The sequence below is a fragment of the Egretta garzetta genome, unplaced genomic scaffold, assembly GCF_000687185.1.
Source record: "Egretta garzetta isolate BGI_Z169 unplaced genomic scaffold, ASM68718v1 scaffold157, whole genome shotgun sequence".
Classification (NCBI taxonomy): domain Eukaryota; kingdom Metazoa; phylum Chordata; class Aves; order Pelecaniformes; family Ardeidae; genus Egretta; species Egretta garzetta.
Genome location: NW_009260175.1, coordinates 46,036 through 56,360, shown reverse-complemented (window position 1 = coordinate 56,360; position 10,325 = coordinate 46,036). Strand labels below are relative to the sequence as shown.

Here is a 10,325-nt window from a genome sequence, read left to right as displayed (position 1 = left end):
TCTTAGAATCATAGAATCATAGAATGTTTAGGGTTGGAAGGGACCACTAGTGGTCATCTAGTCCAACCCCCCTGCAGTGAGCAGGGACACTGCTAACTAGATCAGGTTGCTCAGAGCCCCATCCAACCTGGCCTTGAATGTTTCCAGGGATGGGGCCTCCACTACCTCTCTGGGCAACCTGTTCCAGTGTTTTACCACCCTCATTGTAAAAAATTTCTTCCTTACCTCTAGCCTGAACCTACCCTGTTCTAGTTTAAAACCATTTCCCCTTGTCCTAACACAGCTGGCCCTACTAAAAAGACGTTCCCCATCTTTCCTATAGGCCCCCTTTAGGTACTGGAAGGCCGCAATCAGGTCTCCCCGTAGCCTTCTCTTCTCCAGACTGAACAACCCCAACTCCCTCAGCCTGTCCTCATAGGAGAGGTGGTTGCTCACAGCCCCATCCAACCTGGTCTTGAATGAGTCTCAGAAAGCAAAAAAAAAAGTCTTGGTTAATAACCAAGGGAGGAGATGGAAGGGGAAAAAAGTCAAGCTTCTTGTCTTTGAAGCAAATTGTGAAGCCTGGTCAAGAAGCCTGTAGACTAGCTCCTGTGGTCAGGGCTTGGAGGGGGACTGGGGAAGTGGAGCCCACTCTGGCTTGTTTTGTTTTCCCCCTGAAAACGGGGAGGCAGCTGAACTCTCTTGCACGGTAGGAAGAGCTACCTCGGATACCTCTATCCTACTGCAGCGCAGAAGCACGCGCGTAGGCAGCTACAGCCAAGCAGCCATACGTCTCCTTTGCATCCTCCTTTAGCTCCCCGGAGCGCATCCGTACCCTGAGGAACAAGGCTGGGAGGAGAGCATATTTAGCAGCAGGCTCCCCGCCTTGCCCAGCTTTGCTGCTGGATCCATCCGAGCTGTCAATGCATAACTTCCTTGCTTTTATTCCCTGCCTAGGGAGGACCAGCTGCTGCCTGCGTTCTCACGGCTTGGCGGCTGCAAATTGCACGTAGGGAGAAGGCAGCAGAGGTGGAATTCAGCCTTCCCCTTTGGGGGGAAGAGGAGGATGTCAGTCTGTCCTGGCTGCCCCTTCGCTTGGCCCTTGGCCATGACCGGCCCGTTGGCTTTGCCAGCCTCCAGCCCCAACCCAAAAAATCAGCAGCAGCTCCCACCTTCTGTTGCTCCGTTGTTCTCTTTATTATTTTTTTTTCTGACACAGATTTTGTGGCTTCCCTAATGCTGCATCTGTGTAATCTTTTCATCTCCCTGGCAAGGCACGGCTCAGTCCCACCCACCCCACCAAGTCCTCTGAACTTCCAGTTTTTTCTGCAAGCCGCTGTCTGTCGCAGCGGATCACGTCTGCCGCCCCCTCGCTGCGTCCCACGCCTGGCCTGGGGGAGCAGGGCTGATTCATTCATACCGAAAGGAAACCTCCTCTTGAAAGCATCACTACCGAGGAGCCCCAGCAGTGCACAAATCTTTGGATTTTCTGTGCAGGGAGAGATCCTGGAGGACTGCTGTCGGGGATGGAAGCTTTACCAGGAGGGGGCAGCCTACAGATGTCAAATCAGTGGCTCTGACTCTTCCTTTCTGCAAGAGGAGAGGGAAAAAAATTCGGGATATTCCCCTTGTGATGCCGAAGTCACGTTGCACTATGATGAGAAAAGATCCCGCTTCCTTTCCCAAATTTGACTGGGGTGCTTGGCTTGGGGGTAAAGACTTGTTATAGGGTGGCTGGTGCACAGAGAACGGGCTGTTTGAAACCTGTCCTTTATTTTAGGGCAGAAATTCCCCCTTCAGATGTGTGTGGTGTGCAATTCAGGTGCCCCCTTCTGCCTCTCTTCCCCAAATCTGCTACAGATCCTCCTGGCTTGTTTCCAAGCCATGCCCTGACCTGGACACAAGGCTGGAGCAGTTTCCTGCAGCATGAAATGTTTTGGGGAGGGGGGGGAGGCAGAGTTTCCCAGCTTTACCCCCTGCATTAATCCAGACTCCCACGAAGGAGGCGGGTGTGCAAATCGAGCAAGCGTTCCCGTTTCCTTTTCTGCCCCAGTTCCTGCCGGAGGCGTCGCAGCAGAGCATGACTCCCTCGGGCGGGGGCTCGCCGCCCCACGCAGCACGCTTGCTATAAACCTGGGAGCTCCATTGCAATTCCTTTCGGCAGCTACAGGATGGATACCCAGCCTGCCGGGATGAAGAGCAGCCCCTTGCACCTGGAGGATGGATGCCTCAGTGGTTCCCGAGGGAAGCTGCTTCCTGCAGAGCTGCTCCAGGAGACGCCTGCAATGGGATCATCCGCACGCTGTCCCGTGGGACCGTGCCTGGAAGCGGCGGGGAGCAGCAAATGATCCCGGCAGCGCAAGGATCTGCGCTGATCGGCGGTCAGAATAGCGGATCGAGGTGCTCTCGCCCGCTCCTCACCCGGCATTTGAAGCCACGGACGCGCTTGGAAGTGGTTAGCAGCCAGAAGGGAGAGGCGTTTGCCGAATCGTCTTGCAAGGCTGACATCAACAGCGGGCTGCTTTCGTGTTCCCTTGCTGTCACAAGCTATCGATGGCAAATATTTTCTGCCAGGAGCCACCAGTTTGGTTGTGGGACAGCCTGCCTGGTACGGCGTGATGGTGCTGGGCTGGAGGAGCCTGGCTCAGCACTGCGGCGGGCGCGGGGACCTTGCCCAGTTACGCTTGCTCAGCATTGCCCGTTGGGTGAGAAGAGAGCCTTCGGCCCCCTCATCTTCACCCTTCCAGCTGTTCTATTTGGGAAGTCGCTTTACGGAATTAACAGTGGGTTTCTTGTGACCTTCCTTCTCCGGAACAAAGGCGCACGAACAGCGGCTGGAGTCTTCCAGCAGAAAAACACCGTGTTTTCATACCGTGCTGGAATGTGTCTGCTTGCCTCTCTCGTTCCATAGCACCCACCGTCGCTCTCCCACGGACACACGCGTCTGCCTTGAAACGCACTGGTTCCTGTGCATAAACTGGACGGCGTGGCCCTGTCCCCTTCATCCGTGCCAGCTTTTGTTGCTTTCCTTGCACCCTTTTTCTGTGAATTTTCTGGGGTCATCGGGGGCATTCCCCACCCCACCTCAGGGTGCCACTTACTCATCAAGGCCTTGGGTTGAAGTAACTTTTTCCTTCCCTGGTTTTCCCATCTGTGACACTGAACTGACAGCACGAGTCTTTTTGCTGGGGGAAAGGCTCATCCTAAGCCCAGAACGGGTGGTGATAGGTGTGAAGGAGAGCGAAGGAGCTTCCTCCTCGTGTCAGTTAGTGTCCCATCCCGTCCCATCCTCTTGCTCGGATCCAGTGCGGTGCTGGCATCTCCCAGGCACGCTTGCTGCATGGTTCCCTGGCTGCAGCCCTGCCACGGAGGTTTGCCTGTGACGCAGAGCATTTCACAGAATCCCAGCATGGCCGGGTTGGAAGGGACCTTCGGAGCTCACCCATTTCCACCCCCCTGCCCAAGCAGGCTCACCCAGAGCAGGGGGCACAGGACAGCGGCCAGGCGGGGGTTGAAGATCTCCAGAGAAGGAGACTCCACAGCCCCCCTGGGCAGCTGGGCACCACTGGGAAGAGTCTGGCTCCGTCCTCGTGACCCCCACCCTTGAGATATTTGTAGGTGTTGATGAGATCCCCTCTCAGCCTTCTCTTCTCCAGGCTGAACAAGCCCAGCTCCCTCAGCCATTCCTCCTAGGGGAGATGCTCCAGTCTCCGTTCACAACGGGGCATCTGCCCTGGATGTCTCAACAAGTTTGCTACAAGTCCCTGTACGAATCCATGAACTAGAAGCAGTCGATGGGTGCGCTCTCGCTTTCTGTATCTGGAACTGATTCCAGTAGCTGCAATCAGAGTCAAATACATGGTTTATGTTCAGTGGCCCCACAAATTAAAGGGGAAGGAGGTTGAATTCGTTAATGAATAGTAGCAGTTCCCATGCAGAGCCAAGAGTCAATAAATTTCTGTAAGACCTGACTCTCTCTCAGCCGTGTTCTGCCAAAGTAATTAATAAAACAAGTTGTTAAACATCAGCTGTGTTTTCTAGAGCCTAGGCTTTTCGTTTGAGCCTCTCTCAAATTTAGGCTTCCCCTTTTCTTTTCGGAAACTTGTCTCAATGGGCCTGCCTCTTATCCTGCCTTTATCCGGCCTTCTCCTCTGTCACCAGGATGAATATTGGGTTCTGCAGCATCTCCACAAACGTGTTCCGTGGTACCAGGATCCCTCTGCAGTCCTATGGGAGCTGGTTTAGCCCGCGATCAGGCTCGGAGGGGCCCGCTTTGAGTTGAGTTCCGGTTCCAGAACGTTCCGGTTCCAGAATGTTCCAGTTGGAATCAACACTTCATTTGGTGATCAGATCTGGGATGTGTTCATTGCTCCTGTTCACGACCATCAGTGGACCAAGGCACATGCTGCTGCCCTGTCTAGGATCTGTGCTGATCCAGAGGTGGTGTCAGGGGCTCTGTGGGCTGCCTGTCCTCTTGCTAGTTAAAAGGAAACAGTTCGATGCGACTTTGTCAGAAAGCATTGTTTTTTCACCTTAATCTGTAATTTGACCGTTATTGTTTGACTCCCCCTTTTCCTGAAGCGTCTACCCGTAGGCGTCGAGAGGGAAGGTGGCAGGGGTTTCCTTATTCCACAGGAAGAACCAGAGCAAGGTCTTGGGTGCGAGGCTGTTTTCTCACTAAAGACTTCACTGATTGCAAGAAGGACTGGGCTGGGATTTGGGGAAAAGATGCAGATGTTGATGTTGTTGTTTGTCCTGGGGCTGAGCACGCCCGCTCTGGTTGCTTGAGTCTCCTTCACCTACGGAATTCCCTGCCGCTGGATGTTTGCTAGCATTAGGACTACCCTCGGTCTCTTCCTCGCATCAGAGAAGTCGGAGGGCAGAATGTCTGCACCGGGGACCTCTGTGTATCTCAGAGGCTTTGTTCTGCCCTGCTAGCATCTCCAAAGTCCTGGTGAGAACCATGGAGCTACTGCCAGGTGCTGCAAGGGGTGTCCAAGGGGATGAGCGGGTGGGCTGCCGCTGGAGCGCTTGGTTTGGGGTCTTTGCACCCAAGATGAGTTTCAAGGAAGCTACAGCCTGTATATGCAGAAGTTTATGTTCCAGATAGAAACACTCTCCACCCCCTGACTTCCTTCTGCCCGTTCTGTCGCCTCTTCTGGCAGGTGCCCATCGCTACCTTCTAGGGCTCTGAAGATGTCAAACAGCAACACAACCCAGGAGTCTCTGGAAATAATGAAGGAGTCTGAAAAAAAGGTGGTTGAGGAATCTGTGAACAAAACCAAATATGTATCCAGGTCACCGAGCAAGGAGGAGGTGGAGAAGGATGGGGGGGAGGAGGTCAGCGTGCGCCAGGAATCCCAGGTAAGTGTGCAGACAAGCCCCCTTCGGCCAGCTTGTGGGGCTGGGCCCTCTCTTTCTGGTTGCTATCATTTCCAAAAGGGGCCTAAGCCTGTGCTCCCACCTCCCAGGGGGATGCCATGCGTATGGCGTGTGCTGACTCTGGTGGTCCCAGGCTGCTCTCTTTCTCTTTAGCTGGATCTGTTCTGCTCGGAGTGGAACTATTTAAACACTCTTTGAGCCCGGGAGGAAATGAGACTGGTGTGCTCCCAGGGGCAGTTGTGCTCCGTCCCCGAGTTTTCCTCCCCTGGCTGTTATTTTATATATATTTATATATATATATATTTATATATATATATAAATATAAAAAGATAAGGGAAAAAATTATATATAAAAGAGAGACTACTCTGAAGCGAGAGGATGAATTGTCATCTTCCAAAGTCTCTCTCAAAAGACAACTTGCTAAAACCTCCCTCTTATTCTTTTCTTTGACCTAAGGATGGGTTAATGACTTAATGTGAAGTAAAGGCATCCCGGGGAGAGCTCCGTTTCAGGAATGGTGCTTGGCCATTGCTTTGCTGCTGTTAAAAATGCACTAATAGGAAGAGAACGCTTTGGGATTTCGTTTCAGCAAGGGGGAAAAAAAAAAAATCTGTGCAAGCATCATTTGGAGGGTGCTGGCACTAATTCCTCTGCTCTCCCAGCACCTGAGCTTTTGGCTTAGTGTTGAGCTTGAAGAAATGCCCACCCTCAACAACCTGCTGAATCCTTCTGCATTTACAGCTGGTGGCTGGCGCCAGATTTGTTCAGCCGCTGCATGGGCAGGCACCAGTGTTGCTCAGACAGAGCCTGACTTTGGTGATTTTGTAATATGGAATGGGGGAAGGTTTCTTAGAAGGTGGGGGTAACAGATGACTCAAGTGTCTCTTAAATCAGAGCAGCGTTGCGTCTCATGATCCGCTGTGTTAGAATCCCCTCCGTGTCCCAGGAATGGTGAAAGACTTGTAGCGTTCCCACTGAGAAGTGTGTCGTGCACCTCCTCCCGGATCCCCCCGGATCCCACAGTTGTGCTGGTTCCATCAGAAACAGAGGAACTGGGTCTAATCCTTGAGAAGCTTCTTAAGCAGTTGTTGCCCACCTGGGGCCTGATCCGGGTCCCCCTGTTTGCTCAGGCTGCCCTTGCTGTCAGCGTTGTGCTGCCTTGCGCAGCAAATGCCGTGTACAGGGGATGCAGTCGGGTAAAGCTTCTTGACTTCTCTTTCCTTTCTTCACAGAGGCGAACTTCAAGTCATGGACATGCCAGAAAAAGAGCCAAGGTATGACCGCTTTTGACATCCCGTTGTCCTTTTGGCCGTTCTGAGTTAGGATCCCAACCTTAGGATGAGAATCTCGAGACGTTCCCGTCTCCAGAAGCGATGCGCAGCGCGTGGTGGTTCAGGACGGTCACTTTCCATGCACTGGGGCACGAGTGCTCCTTTTTAATCATAGAATCATAGAATGTTTTGGGTTGGAAGGGACCCCTAGAGGTCATCTAGTCCAACCCCCCCGCAGGAGCAGGGACACCGCTAACTAGATCAGGCTGCTCAGAGCCCCATCCAACCTGGCCTTGAATGTTTCCAGGGATGGGGCCTCCACCACCTCTCTGGGCAACCCCTGCCAGGGTTTCACCACCCTCATTGTAAAGAACTTCTTCCTTATATCTAGTCTAAACCTACCCTGGTTTAGTTTAAAACCATTACCCCTTGTCTTGTCACTGCTGGCCCTACTAAAAAGATTTTCCCCATCTTTCCTATAGGCCCCCTTTAGGTACTGAAAGGCTGCAATCAGGTCTCCCCGCAGCCTTCTCTTCTCCAGGTTGAACAAGCCCAGCTCCCTCAGCCTGTCCTCATAGGAGAGGGGCTCCAGCCCCCGGATCATTTTAGTAGCCCTCCTCTGGACCCACTCCAACAGGTCCATGTCCTTCTTGTGCTGAGGGCTCCAGAGCTGGACGCAGGGCTCCAGGGGAGGTCTCACCAGAGCAGAGCAGAGGGGCAGAATCACCTCCCTCAACCTGCTGTCCACGCTTCTCCTGATGCAGCCCAGGGTAGGGTTGACTTCTGGGCTGCCAGCGCCCATGGCCAGCTCATGGCCAGCTTTTCATCCACCAGCACCCCCAGGTCCCTCTCGGCAGGGCTGCTCTCCATCCTTTAACACACACTTACCCGTGAACAAACTGGTTGCTGCTACTAACTGCCACGCTTGTCCCTTCCCCAGAGCCCAAAATGCCAGAAATGAAATTCAGAGGTGTCACCGGAGGGACGGGGCCGTGCACTGGCCTGTCAACACCCTCCAGTTAAAAACCAGAGTTAAGTGTAACTGTCTGGTTTCATGCAAGGCCCCTGTTCTCCCGGGAATACCACGTTTGCTCCCGTAGCGATGGCATGTGCTATTAGTGAATCCAAAACTAGTAGTAAGCACCAGGACACCGCTGTTCTAGAACGTTTGTAGGCAAAATCTCAGGGTAAAAATGGAGCCATTGTGTGATTTTTTTTTTTTTTTTTAATTATTTTTTTTTAACCTTTCTTAGCCTTAACGCCAGTTTTTCTCTGCTACCTACTGAAGCAGTTCATCGAAAGTAGCCATGAATTCTGCAGGCTTGGCAGTTACAGAAACATCACATAATTCAGGAGTCCATCTAGTCTAGCCAGGATTCACTTAGTCCAGCCTCCTACCCAAAAGAGGGCCAGCTATGACATCTGATTAGGTTGCCCTGTGCTTGATTTTAAAACTGTGATTGAGAGGGAGAAGGTCTCTTCCCCTCCACTTTGCCTCCCTCCCCCCCCCCTTTTTTTTTATCTTTTGCAAAAGTTCAGACTCAGATGAAGGCAGGTTCTGCCCCGAGGCATGGGAGAGAGGGGAGGCCAGTTAAATTTGCGACGGGGGTTCTGCCTGGTTTGATGGAAGTAACACATGAAGGTGTGATGGGTTGGCCTCGGCTGGACACCAGGTGCCACCAAGCCGCTCCATCACTCCCCGCCCACTTGTGCTGCTTAGGACCTACAGAGTGTTCAGAAAAAGATATTTTAATGGTTCCGTTTGGTCTTAAAAGCCAGGACTGGCTTAAGTACCTGAATGGGCTGCGATTCCAGTTCCTGCCCTGCCCATACCTAGGGCAGAAGGGGCACCTCGGGCCTTTCTCCGTATTGTTGATCCCACCTGGGATCTCATGTGGCTGGCTGATATATTTTTTCCTATTTCTCAGCCTAGGGAGTCAACTTGCCAGGAGTCCTGAAAGCGCAGGGTTTATTTTAAGCATTTTCTCTCAGCACTACTACATTACGAAAATAACCAGCCGTCAGGTCAGACAGGCGAGGTGCAAGTGGGATGACAACCTTTTAATGAAGAACAGTAACAGCTTTCGCATCTTAAAACCCAATAAAATAGTTGGTTTCAGCTGTATCCTTTGTTAATGGTTTTAATTCTTGCCAGGTGAGGCGGGGAGAGGCTGGGATTGCTCTGGCTGAAGAGGTCAAAGAGTGCATGGATTAAGGCAGTGAACTTTCTCACCTAGAATTTGGTTGGTTCAAATCCTAACTGAAGACTGGAGGAAGAAAATAGTTCATTTACTCTAGGACTCCAGGCTTCTGTATATTCCTGTTTGCTGCAGGAAGCTGTCTTGGCAGTCCTCCTTTTGAGCAGTTTAATTAACGAGGACGGCATGAGTGGCTTGGTCATGCAGCAGCGTGAACTTAAGCGTGTACATTTTGGCTGAGGTGTCTTAACTATACTTTTTCTTTTCCTTCTCCAGTCTAATTCGAAGCTTAAACTGGTCAGGAGTTTGGCTGTATGCGAAGAGTCGTCTGGCCCCTTTGTAGATGGGCTGCTGGAGTCCCAGGTAGGCCTAGAATGAGACAAACCGTGGGGTGTGGAAGCCCAGAAAATCCACATCTTGCTAGAAGTGATGTCCTGTCCTGGGCTTGTGCCTCTGAGAGCCAGGAGTTGCCTACAAGAGGCCGCTCTTGAAGGAAGCAGCCGTGCCTGTGTGCATTGCTTGTATGTGTACGGTCACAACCCTTCTCCTACAAGGAATCCTCTGCATCAACTCACTGGGCGCCCACAGCTACTCAGGTTGTGCAGGCTGATGCCCCCAAAAATGGAAGGGCACTTGGCCTTCACAATGCCCCTGGGGTTTTGGCCATGGGAAGGAAGTTTTTGTGCAAGCTCTGTCCTTGCAGCTCAGGCTGCGGTGCCTGGAAGCAGCCAGCTCCCAGAAAAGTGATACGCAGTGCTCTGCAGAGATGATCCCCATCCATCGTCACTGTGGGCAGTGACGGAGAAGCTGAAGCTTGAAGGTGGGCAGCAGTCAGGCAGGCGCCGAGAACCTGTCTGCCCCAGCAAGAGCAGATGGGTTGAGCTTTCTCTGCCCACACAAGCTTCAGAAGCACAGGATGGCGCAGCGTGTGCAGATCTGAGCTGGCTCGCTGTAGATTGGATTGTGGCTAGCTACAGCCTGTGTTCGTTGAGCTGACGTAGCACCATGCCGTGCCGTCGCCAGCGTAGGTCTGTGGTGCTAGATCAGAGACCTCTACGCTACGTTCCATTGACAAGGACAAGCCTGGCCAGTGCCAGGGCTGCGTCCTGCCCAGACCTCCTCACTCTTGTGGTGATTGGGATACTTGGCCTCTAAGCCTTCCTTGTGTTGAGGCTCCCAGCTCCAGAGGCTGCTTTCCTGTCTTTTGTTTGGGTTTCACTTAGAGCTGAAGGGTCACTGGGAGGACTCCTAAAGCAACCGTAAACACATCGCCGTTCCCTAGAAGTGTACTGGTGTAAAGGCGTAAGGATGGGGGAGGATCAGCTGTCACAAAGGGCAGTGGGTTTATCATAGAATGTTTTCATAGAATCATGGAATGGTTGGGTGGGAAGGGACCCCCAGAGGTCACCCAGCCCAACCCCCCCGCAGGAGCAGGGACACCTTTAACCAGACCAGGTTGCTCACAGCCCCGTCCAACCTGGCCTGGGATGTTCCC

General features: G+C 52.6%; 1 protein-coding gene across 4 annotated transcripts in view; it reads left to right on the top strand.

Annotated features, from left to right (window-relative positions):
* Positions 1–3,652: 3,652 nt before the first annotated feature.
* Positions 3,653–10,325, top strand: part of R3HDM2 (R3H domain containing 2) — a 33,251-nt gene continuing 26,578 nt past the window's right edge. For 3 of the 4 annotated variants that reach the window (XM_035897177.1, XM_035897176.1, XM_035897175.1), the window contains exons 1-3: positions 5,145–5,343; positions 6,594–6,635; positions 9,107–9,193. In XM_035897177.1, the coding sequence (XP_035753070.1) occupies positions 5,176–5,343; positions 6,594–6,635; positions 9,107–9,193 (297 nt within the window). In that variant the 5' untranslated portion in view covers positions 5,145–5,175. Of the gene's footprint in view, positions 4,420–5,144; positions 5,344–6,593; positions 6,636–9,106; positions 9,194–10,325 lie in introns of those variants that run through there. The other variant, XM_035897174.1, reaches the window with a different exon arrangement.